The following is a 16,273-nucleotide window of genomic DNA, read 5'->3' as shown; positions in this document are numbered from 1 at the left end:
TTCATTTTCATCTATTTTTAATCGTTCGTAATAAAGAAAGAAAGAATATAATATAGACTATTTATACATTTTAAATAGGTTGTATTGAGTTTGTATAGAAACGTGTAATGACGGAATTACTTGACTGGTCAAGAATGTGAACAGTAGAGTTAAATCATTTTTAAAGACATTTAAAGCCCATTTGATATTAAATCAACAGTGATAATCCTGAGAATCTGCATTTGTTTAGAATAGAATATAATTACTTTATTGATCCCAAACTGGGAAATTGTGGCGTTACAGCAGCAGGTTGTCCAAACACACAATATGAGTAAAAAACACAATATTAGCAAATTTAAACACAATATAATATTAAATACAAAGTAAATAGACACTAAAAATATTAAAACTAAGAATGTGAATATATACAACCAGGATTGCACACCCTACTGGACAAACAGCGGAGCAGCTTCTCCAACAGACTGATCCAACTCCGCTGTCACAAGGACAGATACAAGAAATCTTTCTTACTGAAGGCCATAACTCTGTACAACAGCTCACCTCATGTGAGCAGAGAACTGTCATCATGATAATATCTGTCTCTCCATACTGTCATCTGTTCTGCACATGTTAAATTTACAAATTATCCCTGCACTCATGTTCACTTCATTTGTCTGTCTACTCTCCGTTATATTGAATAGTTTCTGCTGATGAGATGAGATTCTACTTTATTGTCATTACACATATACAAGTATAGAGTACAGAATGAGGTTTGGCTTCTCACCAGAAGTGCAAGACTCTGTGCTATGTACAAGTAATTACAAAATTTACAGATGTAGACTAAAAAAAAGTGAATTATTGGGTATATATGGATTAATGGGATGCTGTAAATATAAATAAATGATATAAATATAAATAAATGATATAAATATAAATATATTCTTCAGATTATAATATACAGATTAAGGTGCAGTGAGCATGCTATACTAGATTACAGATAATAAACAGAATATGGACATATTGTACAGGTCGATAACTTATTGACTTGATATGAACATTTTAACATATTATAATACAATAATGTATTATAATATGTCTACACTCATGCACTTTAACTTCTGTCATTTACAACTCTGTTTTTACACATTTACATTTAATCTTTCATATTTAAGACTAGTAATGTTTAGTTAAATCCTGGTTGTATATATTCACATTCTTAGTTTTGATATTTTTAGTGCTTATTTACTTTGTATTTAATATTATATTGTGTTTAAATTTGCTAATATTGTGTTTTTTTTTACTTATTTTGTGTGTTTGGACAACCTGCTGCTGTAACGACACAATTTCCCAGTTTGGGATCAATAAAGTAATTTTATTCTATTCTATATTCTATTCTATTAACTAAGCATTACTAGTCTTAAATATGAAAGATTAAATGTAAATGTGTAAAAACAGAGTTGTAAATGGACAGTATTGACATAGGGAGATGTCCAATCAGTGATACTATAAGTTAAATAAATAAACTTTATTATTAAAGTGCAGGAGTGTAGATATATTAGATATATTAGATATATTATCATCAGATAGTGAAGTGAAAGTTGCTGTTTTGTAACTTTTTAACTTTTTTTAATGTTGTTGTGTTTTCTGATGTAAAGCTTCCTTGTGTCCCTTTCATGTAATATGTTATTATTATTATGATTAGGTTTATTAATTGACCCCCCGTGACTCCTCTGAGTGTGGACAACTCTCTGAATGAAAGCTGACGTCGCGTGTCTGTTCGTGGAAACACGGAAGTAACTCGAGTGGGAGGGGACGGAGGCCATCACAGCTCCTCACCAAGCCGAGCCTGTCACGGTAAGATGTTTGTGCAGATTTTCTCTCCAAATTCATTGAGAGGCGAGTCTAATTTTAACTCCAGCGTGTGCGCTAATTCGCTGGGTGAAGGTTTAAATCTGTCCGGTAGATTAAGAGCTTAACGAAGCCGGCGAAAGGTTCCTTAAGCCCGGACTCAGAAGGTCACAGGCAGGCACACGGCTAGCCTGTAGCATCACTCAGCTAACACTAGACTACTGCAAACATGCAAGAATGGGCGAATCAGTTATGCGTGAGTAATGGATCTGAATCTTATTTATCTAATTTAAGCCTCCAGTCGAAGACGCTTTACGTCACCGCTGCGTATTTACGACAGCTAACGATGCTAACATCAAAGTAGCCTGATGCTAACCAGCGAGCTTAGCGTCTTCTCTGGTTACTCTTTCGGTTTAGTTGGAGTTATAACTGAAAGTCAGCATGTGGAAGTTGCTCGTATCGTTAGTCTGTACACTATGTAAGACTATGGTGTCTAATTCGCTGTGAATATATTAATGTAGCGGGGTGAATTGTCGTGAAATCGTCTCGGAGATTGACTAGCTAAACTCTTTGCTAGCTGACGTCGCCAGTGTGTGTTTGAATGCTTTTGGTTATTACACCTAAAACAAAGTTTGGATATAGACCAAAAGTCACATCTTTAAAGTTTTAAGCTGAATGGAAATACATTCTATATGTCTTGATATTATTTTCTGTAAAGAAATAACAAAAACAGTCTGTTTTATGACACACCGGTGTTATGTCGAGATTTGCTACCCTGTTAAAAAAAGTTACCATCGCGCAAAACAACAGCAGACCATAAGAGATCCCCTATCAGATAATACAACAACAAATATCATTACATTACTTTACTAATCACTCCATATGCATCATCAGAGGATGCAGCAGTAAGTTTTGGTGATATATTATTTAACACTTCAGCTGTAGTGCATCTGGATGATCAATAATCTCCTCTTAAGGCTCTCAGTACACCATCACTTTAAAACATTTAGCACTTTAAGAAAACCTAAACCATGTTCTGTAACTGTGTTATAAAACCTGTTTCTCAAATCATGCTCCCTGCACTGCACAGAGCTGCACGGTAGCACTATTCAACAGAACACCTGTACTTTTATTAACAGCCAGCTGCACTATGTCAACATGTACATAGAAATAAATGACATAAAGACAAACTGGGAACGTCAATAGCATGGTGGTTATGTCTCAAGCCCCATGTACAGAGGATATACAGCCTGTCGTAGACGCCGTGGGTTTGAATCCGACCTCTGCTCTTTTTTTTCTCATGTCATCCCCATCTCAACATGTCCTGTCTCTCTTCAGCTGTCATATCTAATAACGGAGAAAATGCCAAAAAAGAAGTTAAAAAACAAAAACATGTTTGTGAAATAAAAAATGCGATCATTGACTAAATGCTCCTCAGTCAAAATAAATATAAAATGTTCATTTCCTGCTTAACAAAATGCACAATGCTGGTTAATTTGTTATGCAGATGTTCTTGTTTTATTGTTTTTTCGCTCAGAGATGGAGAGAGAACGAGGAAGAAATGTATAATGAAAAAAATGGCTACTGGCGTGAAACTAGAGAAGCCAACAGCAGATAGTGGCGTTGCTGATTAAAAAAAATAGTTTTGCAGTATATATGTTTTTGCCAAATCAATTCCAGCTGTCTATATTTGTTTTGTTCTTTTAATGTTACTACAACAGTTAAGAAGTAAAGTCATCATAATCTAAAGTGCAATAAAATGTTCCTTAAAAGTACACGCCAGCTCAAAAGACAGAAATGTCATTTTGAAAAGTTTGTTATTTTTACAACAGGAGCGTGTTTCAAATGTTGTTTAACTTGAACACAGAGCAGTCAAAGTCCACCCAGTTAACGGAAGGTTGTTGGCCACAAACACGCTGACCAAGATGTCCAAACAGGAGATATTAGTGACTGTTTTCCCAGTGAGATCCATTGTTTCCCTCTCCGATAGTTCACTCGCTGCCATTTGTTCAGAAGACGACAGGAATTCCTTTTATTTCCCTGAGCTTGCACTTCTCGTGTTTCCTGTTGCCCTCATGACTCTCCAAGTTTCCACTTTGGGGAGAGATTTCACAATCACCTCTGTCACCGTCTCTTTCTTTTGCAGGAGAATCGACAATTTGGATCCAAGATGACGGACTCCAAGTACTTCACCACTACCAAGAAAGGTGCGTCAGCTCGTGATTTGTTCATTTGGATTGATTGTTGATTGAACAGTTTTTAAATAAGGTCCCTGTGGATTTTGTGATACTGTCAGCGTGGTGGAGCTGTATTATTATCTCTGCAGAAGACACCTGAACCGTTTGTATGATTATAGACTTGTCCAATTAATTTGAACTTGTTCAGCGGTGCTAGAGAAATTATATTAAAACCTCTGCCAATATCTGATTCATCCACTTTGACCCTGAGGTAATTAAAAATATCTTCTGCTTTGTTTTGTCCTCGATGCCAATAACTGAACGTCTCTGGTTGTTATTGTAAATCAGATAAGACATATTGAACACGAGCTCTTAGAGATTTGTCCTGCTGTGCCTCCTGTTGCTTCACTTTAACTCTTTTTACACAACCCAGAAGTGTTTATCTTTCCATACACAGGGCCCAGAAAACACTAACAGACCCTTTTTAAATTAGATGTGTGGATTCAGTTTGTTTAGAAGGATTGCTCTCGACACAGAAAAGTACCGTTCTTTCAGTTTTTATTTTGCACGGCCCAGTGTTTTTGTGTGCAGTCTGTTTCTATCATCCTGAAGAGGATTTGAGGTGGATTAGAGGTTTACGGTCCTTGGAAATCTCTAAGTAGGTAGACACAAATTGATGGTGTGCTGACACTTGTTGTTTGTTTCATTTACTTCTCAGTGTCTAATGTGCCAACCTTAATTAAACTTTACAAAGTTTGAGTCGTTTTCAGTCGAATACAAACTCAAAGCATCAGAAAAGAATTCATCATTAGAGGTTCACAGAAAGAAAAAGTCTTTATTCGATACCCCCACATGATAACGTTTTATTCAATGGTTGCACATTCCTCCCCTCTAACTTTTACTCAAGGCATCACGATAAACAAGAACCTTAATACCAAGTTTGGGTTGTTAAATGTGACAGATCATATTGAAGAATGGTCCAGTCTTGAACACTCACATAAGATGTCTACATTTTGGCCAAACTTCAACTTGAATCGTACATTCATTTTTAAAAATAGCAGCACATGTAGATACTTTGCATGATACTAACTGCACATGCAATCAGTTTGTGGCTGGACTTAAATAGGAAGGCAGCTGTTTGGCTGGCAGAAGGTGCTTATGTAAAGCTCTGAGCAATCTGAAGTGTCTCCTTAATCACCAACTCTTTGTTAAAAACATACGGACACGTGTTTCAACCCCTGAACAGCATCCAAAGCTGCTAAGGTTGTGTATGTGTGTCTTTATGAGGGGGTTTGATTGACAAGGGGCTGTTGTACCCTGCATATTAGTGTGTCAACTTCACTGTTTGCCTGTTGTTTGTGTGAAAAGAGGACCGTGCTGCACCGTGGTGTCGTTCTGTCCATAACAAATGGGTTACCTGATGTGTTTCTTTTGTGTACAGGCGAGATCTTTGAGCTCAAGGCAGAGCTGAACAGCGATAAGAAAGAGAAGAAGAAGGAGGCTGTGAAGAAGGTCATTGCGTCTATGACAGTTGGCAAGGATGTCAGGTGAGCGTGAGGGAAATAATGTCCCGCACTGTAATATTACACTCTTAACACATCGACTTTCTAATACGACACCTTTTTCCTCCCCTCAGCGCTCTGTTCCCAGATGTCGTGAACTGCATGCAGACGGACAACCTAGAACTGAAAAAGCTGGTCTACCTCTACCTGATGAACTATGCCAAGAGTCAGCCAGACATGGCCATCATGGCCGTCAACACCTTTGTGAAGGTAAAGCTCAATCTGTCATGTTCACAGCTGACACTAACGCCTCTAGTCAATGTTCCAGTTTTCACAGTGAGCGTCTCTGAAGCGTGCCAGCAGCCCCACTACGCTCTGCTACTATTCAAATACGCTACAAGTCTATTTTTGACGGAGATCGCTGCAAGCACGCGTCAAGCTAGACAGTATAGATGGAGCCAGACAGGAAGTCAGTTCATTTTACTGCCTGTGGAAAGAGACTGTTTCTCAGTCTGTTAGTGTTTGCTTTGATTGTCCTGGATCTCCTTCCGGGGGGAAGGATACTACAGAATACACTACAGAATATTGAATGAACGAAGCTGCCTTAGAAAGACAAAAGCAACACGTTGTCTTTATGATCTTGTACTGCTTCTGTGATGTGTGTACTGCTGCTACAGCGGCGGCGCTCCTCTGCGCTCCTCTGCGCTCACGTTCCAGAAAAGGGCCCAGTGGGGGGCAGGGCACAAGCCGTTGGATGGCGAAAAACCGTGGCGCTGATGGGACACAGGGCGCATAAGTTTCTTATGTATAAACAAATACATTTATGAGGATAAAAACTCTTGTGAAGTTGAACCTACTCGTGCGGTTTTGGGCAGAACTTGTTTCCACAGGTGTGCAATTAAGTTGCCATTATTCCCCTTTTGAATTTCTTTGTCAACGAGTAAATATTCACCAAACCTCAAGGTATCAGTTTAGTTTGAATGAAGCCATCAGTGTTCTTTAAATTATTTTTTCCTTCAGTTTCACTCGATAAATATCATTTTTATTATTTACAGAATGCAGACAAATGTTATTTTATTTAAACTCTCTCTCTTAGATAATGTCCTTCTGATGTAGAAATAATAATACGTTGTGACAAAATGTATAACCTGCCCTGAACCATCCATCCACCTAGGACTGTGAAGACCCCAACCCTCTGATCCGGGCGCTCGCTGTCCGCACTATGGGCTGCATCCGTGTGGACAAGATCACTGAGTACCTCTGCGAGCCGCTGAGGAAATGTCTGAAGGATGAAGACCCATATGTGAGGAAGACCGCTGCTGTGTGTGTCGCAAAGCTCCATGACATCAACGCCCAGTTGGTGGAGGATCAAGGCTTCCTGGACACGCTCAAAGACCTCATCTCTGACTCTAACCCCATGGTACGACGCTTTCTGATGTTTCTAGATTTTAAGCCAGCCAGTTATCTCCCTTAGGGTAACACAGTTGGTCACGATCCTGTGCCCTGCCCTTCACTGATAAACCCTGTGTTGGCATACAAATGTTCGACATTCACTACAATCACCACTCTTTTCATATCTCCTAAAAGCTGGTGGCTACTATTTCACAGTTGGCTTTAATCTGTCATCTTGTCCTCGTCTTAAGGTCGTAGCAAACGCAGTGGCAGCGCTCTCTGAGATAGCAGAGTCACACCCCAACAGTAATCTCCTGGACCTGAACCCTCAGACCATCAACAAGCTGCTGACGGCTTTGAATGAGTGCACAGAGTGGGGACAGATATTTATTCTCGACTGTCTGGCCAATTACACACCTCGTGATGACCGTGAGTCCCAAAGGTGAGGGGAAAAAAAAAAACTTCATTAACTGTGGATGTCATTTAGGGGGGGAAAAAACCCAGACTAATTTCTGTCCTCTCCCTCCCCAATAACATCGAACATCTGTTAGCATCTGCGAGCGTGTCACCCCGCGCCTCTCACATGCCAACTCTGCGGTGGTGCTGTCAGCGGTTAAAGTTTTAATGAAGTTCATGGAGATGCTGCCCAAAGACTTGGACTACTACGGCACCCTGCTGAAGAAGCTCGCCCCTCCTCTGGTCACTCTGCTCTCTGCTGAGCCGGAGCTGCAATATGTCGCCCTCAGAAACATCAACCTCATCGTACAGAGACGGTAAATAATGTCCAGAGATTTCTTCTAATTCTAAAGTAGTGGAAGTGTTCCATACTTTGGTAATTGTTTTGGTACCACATGTTTTAAGAGGATACAAACTCATAAGGAATTTCATAAGAAAGGTGGGTACGATAGCGGGCAAACACCTGCAGGTGGTCTTTTTTTTTTTTTTTTTTACTTTTATTGCTTTTACATATTAACAATATTTCCATTTAGTAATGTCCGTACAGAATGTGTCTTTTTTTCCCAACAAGAACAAGATAAACACATACATACAAACAAACAATTAGACCCCTCCCCTGGCACATATCCTCTTAAGAAAAAAAAAGAAACAGGGTTGACAATAATAAAAAGTAAGTGAAAAATTGCAGGATTTTTCAGGCTAGGTTTTCAGTCCAGATTAAGATGACATTCTGTGCTTTTGACATATGACAAAAAGGTTTCTTTTCAAAGGACCTCTCAGATCCAGACAGGGTTAACCTGATTTTTTTTCCAGTTTAAGAAAATGAAGCACCTCTTCAATCCAGTACACATGTGTAGGTGGGGCAGAGGATTTCCATCTCAGCAGAATCAGCCTCCTGGCCAGCAGGGTTGAGAATGCTACCAGGTCTTTTTTATTTGAGGGAAGACAAAGTGCAGAGGGCAACACACCAAACAGAGCAGTTAAAGCATTTGGAACAATAGTTTTCCCTGTGACCTTGGATAACACAACAAACATTTCCTGCAGGTGGTCTTAATTGTAATTATTTGTTGGCATCTTTTTGGTACTGAAATGTACCTAATGTTGGTTTGCCTAAGAACTTAGAAAATAAGCGAGTATAAATTCACTGATAACCAGAAATGTTGACGTCTCGTTTCAGCCCAGAGATCCTGAAACACGAGATGAAGGTTTTCTTTGTGAAGTACAACGACCCCATATATGTCAAACTGGAGAAGCTGGACATCATGATTCGTCTGGCATCTCAAGCGAACATCGCCCAGGTAACACACCAAAAAACTACGATACATTGTTTAAAAAAAGTTCTTAAAAAGCATCACATTATATCTAGGTAGTGTTTTTTAAAATCATCTAAATGACTGCTGCTCGTCTGCCGTGCTGCAGGTCCTGGCTGAGCTAAAGGAGTACGCCACTGAGGTGGATGTGGACTTTGTCCGTAAAGCCGTCAGAGCCATCGGCCGCTGCGCCATCAAAGTCGAGGTGAGTGGAGATGATGTCACCTCTTCTGATCTGTTTGCAAAATCCTTGTTGTGCAATGAAAAGGCAAACTTTTGAACTGTGCATTTGGACACTAGTATTCTGTACATCAGTGATCAATAAATGGCGGCCTGCAGGCTACATCTGACCCCCCCCCCCAAAGCCTCCCATCCGGCCTCTAGAATATAAATGATCTCATGTGATTAAACAATAAACATTCAAATAAAATCCCAAGGCAGAAAAACTTGCATTAGGTGACACCGACTTCTTCACATCGGGCTCATAAAAAAAAATTAAAAGCTGGGCCTTGAATAAATGTAGTTAATGACCCCTGCTGTATATTGTGTACAAAGTTAAATTATGTAAGCCTGGAGTTAAATATGTAATTACTCTTTAATATAGGTAACTTAAGCTGAATATGTCATAGAAATGAATCCTGAATAACTTTTAGTGAGACCACTAAACAAACTCGGCTCAATCTTGGCTCATAATTTGAATATTTGAATATTAATCACACACATTTGATCTCTAATTGGTCATACATTTTTAATCCTGCAGACCCATAATTTCTCTTCCTCTCTGTTTATTAGCAATCAGCGGAGCGCTGTGTCAGCACGCTGCTAGACCTCATCCAGACCAAGGTCAACTACGTGGTGCAGGAGGCCATCGTGGTCATCAAGGACATCTTCCGCAAGTACCCCAACAAGTAGGTTCAATCAGAGACATCAGTGCTGTGGGTCTTTAACACTTTACTTTCCAGATTCTTTCTATTCGTACACATACTCAGTTTATACGAGCTGGTCCGTTAAATAGATCCATTTTAAAATGTTGCACGTTGTGTGTGCTGCAACATGCTTTGCATTGTTCTCTGAACTACAGCATTGACTCACACTCAAGCCCCTTCCACACGTGCACTCCTGGAAGTTTCTTGACAGTGCTCCTGAAATCCTCCTGAGATGCTTTTTTAACACATGACCCTCACAGCGGGGAGATTTTCCCCGTCAGACTGGGGACGTGGGTGGGTCTAAGGATGACGTGAAAGAAACGCTACAGAAGTCACAGTGTATTTATAGTATCAACAAATGGTTGGAAAAGAACATTTGACAAGCAGAAAAGAGTTTGAAGCAGCTTCTTTCCACACATGAATATCCCACCAGCTGCGTGCTGTTCGCGGGATATAAAGGTCATCAGTAAAGGTGACTTCTCCTGAATGTTACCTGCTGTGTTCACACATCGGGTGCGCCTGGTTTCTTGTGGAAATTTTGCTCGAGGCCTGGCATGAAAAAGTTTGGGTGAAAACTTCATGTGCAGCATTTACACGTGCATGTTTGAAAATTGAGTTAACTGTTATAAACACTAAGACTTTGGCTTCACTCAGATTGTTTCTCTTGGTCTTTGAATGGTCAAATTGAACGCTCATAACACAGACAAGGGGTTTCAGATTTGCATTTATTTGTGTTTATCCCATGAGGCATGCTGAAGAGCTTTTAAGCATCCCATGAAATTGTCCTCTAACTCTGAGAGTGTTTGTAGAGGACAGTTTAACCCCCCCTGACCTGATTGCACCTGGTCAGAGGTCAGGCAGATTCGACTGGAGAGCGACTTCTGCTGTAGATCCAATTCACTGACTGGAATTGGACTGGATTCATGTGCGAGACAGAAACCTCACCCACACACCAGCGTGGAGTCGTGTGTCTCTGAGGGAGCAGCTTTGTGAAGCTTCCAGCTCAGCATGGCTCAAGCCTTCTAGCTGCATTAGTCACTACCAACTCGACCTTCTGCCTTTTCTATTAATTAGAAATCAACTAAAGCCTTCTGCCTTTTCATATATTATCTTAAAAGTTTTATACAAATCTGAAGTAGCAGAAGACTTAATTAACCTTTGCAGAAGACATTGCCTCACTGAGCAAACAAAAGACCTATAGAGCCAACCTTGAGAATGTGTCAGTGAATATTAAATATTAATTTCAGACAAACCGAGCACTCGAAAGTTTTCAGAAAGATGGTCTGTGTCTAATGAGAGCCAAAGTAGGAACTTGTTTGCTCCGTGTTTTATAAGCTTGCCCTCAGGGGGTTTGGATGAATAAGTGAATTATTTTAATGAGCTTTCTGGACTGTCTATCCTTTTTATATCTGCAACTTTTCAGAGCATGTGGTTCTGTTTTTGTGTGACTGTTTGCAGGTACGAGAGCGTGATCGCCACTCTCTGTGAAAACCTGGACTCCCTGGATGAGCCCGAGGCTCGTGCCGCCATGATCTGGATTGTGGGAGAGTACGCTGAGCGCATTGACAACGCCGACGAGCTGCTGGAGAGCTTTTTGGAGGGTTTCCACGATGAAAGCACTCAGGTGTGTTTAGGAGACTGTGGGGATTTAAAAAAAACATGAAGTCCATTCTTAATGGCAGCAGCAGGACGAGCGATTTGCAATCAGCGCTGGCAATAAGTAGCAAACTTTAGTTTCTGCTGCTGGAAATGATTAAATCTGCTGGACATCTGCTGCAAAGCGTGAAATAAAATGGTCCACAATGAGTGAAGTATTTAGTTTAACTGCAACTTAATTTACAGCCACTTAGGGTTGTCACTGTAGTAGAATTTACACTTTGATATGATACTAGTACAAATCAGACCATGAGGGATATCTGTTTCAATACCACAGCAACGACAAATAGAAGTCCTAGGAACGTGGAGTGCCGGTAGCCCAGTGGGGGGTATAGGTATAAATAAATGAGCTGTGAGCAGCTGTGACATAAACTGTTCCTTTTCACTGTGTCCTTGTAGGTGCAGCTGCAGCTTCTGACGGCCATCGTCAAGTTGTTCCTGAAAAAGCCGACTGAGACCCAGGAGCTGGTGCAGCAGGTGTTGAGCCTGGCTACACAGGTGGGGGAAATGATTCATTTTATGCCTGTCATCATCTTTTTTCTACAGACATTTGACGATTTTAAATGTGTTCACTTTGCACCTTTAGCTCCTATTTTGGTGTCTCTTTTCAAGGAGTTCTGTCCCATTTAATGACACCTGAGACTCAGGAGAGTTGTGTTGGCCATATGGATCAGAGCCTGAGCACTTCTCTCAGTAATGACTGCAGCGCTTTAAGCTCGCTCCACCGCTCCAATGTTTCTCTTTTAATAGGAGAAACTTAATCCAAGCATTCTTTGAAATATTCGATGTACTTAACAAAAACATTTCCTGCTACGTGAAATCCTGTGTGTTTTATTAGAATCCCTGGGAACTATGTTTACATGGTAGTTAAAATCTACTGCGTCAGCGTGCTTACAAATCCATTGCATACATCAAACATTAGCGAAGTCTTAACTCGGGGATGGGGATTTAACTGGCTCTGCATTTTTCAAAACCTGAAAATCTATTCGTTTGAGCTTACAGAACTACCGGGTCTCATGAGTCCTATACCGTAACTTTAAAAAGGGATGAAGTTTGGCTTTATTTTTTCCAAAGCAAAACATAAGGAGGAAGCTAAATACGGTTAATGTTGCAAAAATAATTTCTTGCAAGGGTGGAAAACAACTTCCATGGCTAAGCATATTATCATCATACATCAAATAAAACCAGAATGCAGCACATTTGACTGTCTCTGGGTTCAAAAACAACCAATTGTCATCTGCTGCTGCATGGAGCATGCAAGCAAATCATTCAGGCTGCAGTGAACCTCACACATATCACCAACAATAACATAAGTTATTATATAAAAATATCTGAATTGGTACATATGTATCGGAATACAAGTGTAACGTCAAGAGAAAGAAAAACATTTAGGTTTTGGTGAGAAACTGAAATAAATACAGATGTTTGGAGGAGAAATGTGTTTATTTTCCCATCAATATTAAAACAGAGATAGAAAAAACAACAATTGATTTCCTTATCCGCGTGTATCGTCTTTTCCCTGACTATTTGGAAAGTATTGCTAAGGAGCCTCTAATGGTATCAATATCAATAAAAAATCAATAATCCTCATCCTCAGTCCCAGCACTACCAAGGCCGACTGTCATATCTATGAATCACTGCTCATTCTCTCATAACCGCACCCGAGACAGAAAAGAGTCTTAACATTAAGTATTAATTTAAAAAGCTCCATGAATAATAATCATCCTTCCTCCTAATGGCTCTCTCTCTCTCTCTCTCTCTCTCTGAAGGACTCTGATAACCCAGACCTCAGGGACCGCGGCTACATCTACTGGCGCCTGCTCTCCACAGACCCCGTAGCGGCTAAGGAGGTGGTCCTGGCTGAGAAGCCCCTGATCTCTGAGGAAACAGATCTGATTGAGCCCACGCTGCTGGAGGAGCTCATCTGCCACATCGGCACTCTGGCCTCCGTCTACCACAAGCCTCCCAGCGCCTTTGTGGAGGGCAGCCGTGGTGTTCAGCACAAGAGGCTCCCTGGCAGTGCCGGATCGTGAGTCACGCACTGTGTTTCTCCTTTTCAGAGACGCTGCTTGTACAGGAGTTTGTTTAGTTAAGTGGGTCTCTCTAGCCTCTGGACTAAACCTGCTGAGTAACACACTCCAGCAGTGTCTCGCTGTGCAGCTGTTGTACTTTGTTCCTTCCTGCCTCTCACTATGCAATTACATCTACTTCCCTTTTCTTTTTTACAATTCAACATCAAACTAGAGTTAAAGTTTATTTCTGAAGAGGCGTTTGGAGCCCGACGATTGCAGTCGCCATATTGGAAATGCATTTATACTTTTCAATAAATCTAGAAAAAGGCAAAAGAGCTGGAACAGTTCTTAAGCCTCCTGGCAAACAGCGACAATGCAGCCACCCGTCCTCTCATAATAGAAATGTATTTGGGATGCAATGATGTTCACTGGAAACATCAGTGTCACATGATATTGGCCCTGTTGACTAACAGCCCAGCTGTAAAATAATGTGACATGCCCTGATGTCAGTAGCTGAAGTCCAACTGTTTGTGTCGCATCAATTGAATGCCGGAAAACGAGAATACCTAACGGGTGATTCACAGAGGAGGGTTTTTATTGAGCAGAAGAAGTCAGCTGAAGGACAAACTCTGATTTGTTGTCATGGTTAAATGTGAGAGAAAATGTCTGCAGTGTCTCTGAGAAAGATCAGAGATGTGCTGTTTGTGAGGCATGTTCCAGGGACAGGAGGAGGGCCTGCTAAGAACAGTTTAAAATACATCAAATATCATAGCTCATTTGAAGAACAGACACAAAGAATTTCCAAGAAATGATCAGAATCGGCCACAGGCTTGATGATTTTCAACTTGTACCAGGCTATAAACTTGTTTTTACTTCTGCTGTAAAAATGTACTTTTTTAATTTGGGACCTAATTTTGGACTCCTTCGTTTTTTGGATCCAGCCTCAAGTGGACACTCGAGGAACTGCAGCTTTTTGCACACTGGCTTCCTTTTTGTAACAACCTACCGTATGTTGCAGCTTGGTTATTAATAATATATTTCTTTTTTTATTTCTACTAGTGGAGAGAGTGTCGACAGCCCAGACCCTGGTTCTGCTGCTGGAGCGTCTGAGGCGCCCCCTGCTGTCATCCCATCCCAGGGAGACCTCCTGGGAGATCTGCTCAATCTGGACCTGACACCTCCAACCACCACTGGACCTCCACCAGCCCCCTCCTCTGGCATGCAGTTGGGTGCCATGGACCTCCTCGGAGGGGGACTGGACAGCTTGGTACGTTTAATTGAAGCCTCCAGGTTGTGAAAACACACCTGAGTTGATTGCAGTAATGGGTTTAATTTCTGTAGGGCTTTAGAGACGATCCTTGTGTTTTCTCTTTTTTCCTCTCTACCTTTGGTGCTTTTTCTTCTCTGTCTGTTTTTGTTTGACCTGTGTGTGTTTTCCTTTCTCTGTTCAACGCTGCACCTGCAGATGGGGGATGAGTCTGAGCCGGTAACTACAGGGAGGGAGAGGGCACAACAACAACCATGTCAGACCATTTTAATAGGACTCATTTGATCCCGTCTGTTTAACTGTAGATTTCATGCATCAGTCGGACCTTTTACATCATTTCCTCTTTATTTCATTGCCGTGGTATATTCACAGTAAGCATGCTGTTAAATCCTTGAGTCCATCTTTTGTCTTATCTCTGGGCTCTGGATGTGTTTCATGTTTCAATCAGCCGCCCATCCCCCTGCGGACGGACACTCCTCAGTCACCTCAGCTCCATCAGTCCCCATCGCCCCCAGATTACAGCCCCACTGAGGTCGGTTCAGGGGACCCAGCTGGACCTTTTGAGGCCAGCAACAGCCTAGACCCTCCCCTTGTGTCCCCTGTTGTGACACTGTGTTCCCTTTAATAGTCCTACCAACAGTCACATGTGACTGTTTGCACTTTGTAGTTTCTGTTTCTTTCTCTGTGTGCGTGCAGTTTAGCTTGTGGAGTCACACTACCTTTTTGAATCACCAGTTTTTGGTTCTTGTACTCTCGACCTTTTCACCAGCACAGTAGACACATTAATGAAGAAACATTTAAACACAACTTGTTTGATGTCAATAGTCCAAAGAGTAAAAGGTTAGTTCAAGGAGAACTTCATCTGTTTTGGTGTTTCCGTCCTGTTGTTGCTTGTGAACATCGTAGCTGTAAATCACAGAGAGACAATCCTTTTTGACCCTCACGCCCTTCCATCACAACTCTCAAGATAACCAAGAACTCTTAATAGCTAACCTGTATTTTTTGTGTTTCTCTCCTCCTACCAGCTCGGAGGAGACCTCGGAGGAGGTGCAGCTGTAAGTCCGACTTTCTCTTCGATCTTTGATTTCTCCATTCAAGTGGCTGTGAATGTGTCGGTGTAACGAGTTGCTTTGTGACCCCACAGATGGGTGCTGGATTTGGTGCTGCTCCTGCTGCAATGCCAGCGTCTTTCGGCGCCCCTGTCAGCGGCGGTCTGGATGACCTGTTTGATCTCGGAGGGGGAGTTGGTATGCCTATGGGAGCCTACAGCCCACCGAAAACAGTGAGTCTTATCGAGCTGTGACAAACTGCTGAACGATATTACAGCATTTGAAGCCTCCCTGATAAACTGATTGATCTTGTCTCTGTTCAGATTTGGCTTCCAGCCATGAAGGCTAAGGGTCTGGAGATATCAGGCACGTTTGCCCGCCGTGCTGGGGTCATCCAAATGGAGATGACCCTCACAAATAAAGCTATGAGTGTAATGACTGACTTTGCCATCCAGTTCAACAGAAACAGGTTAGTTCACTTGCTAAGCCATGTGCTGAGATTTCTGTCGTTTTTTCACATTTCCTTTTGTAACTTTTTTTTGTCTCACCTCTTTGTATCGTCTGTAGCTTTGGTCTCGCTCCAGCTGGTCCGCTCCAGATTCTCACTCCTCTGAGCCCCAACCAGAGCATCGAAGCGAGCCTCCCTCTCAGTACTGTGGGACCGGTTATGAAGATGGAGCCTCTCACTAACCTGCAGGT

General features: G+C 41.5%; 1 protein-coding gene across 4 annotated transcripts in view; it reads left to right on the top strand.

Moving 5' to 3' along the window:
• Positions 1 to 1,743: 1,743 nt before the first annotated feature.
• Positions 1,744 to 16,273, top strand: part of ap1b1 (adaptor related protein complex 1 subunit beta 1) — a 34,213-nt gene continuing 19,683 nt past the window's right edge. The window contains exons 1-20 of one of the 4 annotated variants that reach the window (XM_061039260.1): positions 1,744 to 1,833; positions 3,974 to 4,034; positions 5,446 to 5,551; positions 5,641 to 5,776; positions 6,681 to 6,926; positions 7,150 to 7,340; positions 7,450 to 7,671; positions 8,532 to 8,652; positions 8,774 to 8,869; positions 9,457 to 9,572; positions 11,049 to 11,214; positions 11,646 to 11,744; positions 13,016 to 13,275; positions 14,318 to 14,525; positions 14,724 to 14,744; positions 14,974 to 15,057; positions 15,551 to 15,580; positions 15,670 to 15,807; positions 15,898 to 16,043; positions 16,142 to 16,271. In XM_061039260.1, coding sequence (XP_060895243.1) covers positions 3,998 to 4,034; positions 5,446 to 5,551; positions 5,641 to 5,776; positions 6,681 to 6,926; positions 7,150 to 7,340; positions 7,450 to 7,671; positions 8,532 to 8,652; positions 8,774 to 8,869; positions 9,457 to 9,572; positions 11,049 to 11,214; positions 11,646 to 11,744; positions 13,016 to 13,275; positions 14,318 to 14,525; positions 14,724 to 14,744; positions 14,974 to 15,057; positions 15,551 to 15,580; positions 15,670 to 15,807; positions 15,898 to 16,043; positions 16,142 to 16,271 — 2,553 coding nt within the window. In that variant the 5' untranslated portion in view covers positions 1,744 to 1,833; positions 3,974 to 3,997. Of the gene's footprint in view, positions 1,834 to 1,990; positions 2,084 to 3,973; positions 4,035 to 5,445; positions 5,552 to 5,640; positions 5,777 to 6,680; positions 6,927 to 7,149; positions 7,341 to 7,449; positions 7,672 to 8,531; positions 8,653 to 8,773; positions 8,870 to 9,456; positions 9,573 to 11,048; positions 11,215 to 11,645; positions 11,745 to 13,015; positions 13,276 to 14,317; positions 14,526 to 14,723; positions 14,745 to 14,973; positions 15,058 to 15,550; positions 15,581 to 15,669; positions 15,808 to 15,897; positions 16,044 to 16,141; positions 16,272 to 16,273 lie in introns of those variants that run through there. The other 3 variants (XM_061039259.1, XM_061039261.1, XM_061039262.1) reach the window with 3 other exon arrangements.

This window comes from Labrus mixtus, chromosome 5 (genome assembly GCF_963584025.1).
Source record: "Labrus mixtus chromosome 5, fLabMix1.1, whole genome shotgun sequence".
In the NCBI taxonomy this organism is placed as follows: domain Eukaryota; kingdom Metazoa; phylum Chordata; class Actinopteri; order Labriformes; family Labridae; genus Labrus; species Labrus mixtus.
Note: the sequence above shows the minus strand (reverse complement) of the source record. Positions and strands in the feature narration are given on the sequence as shown.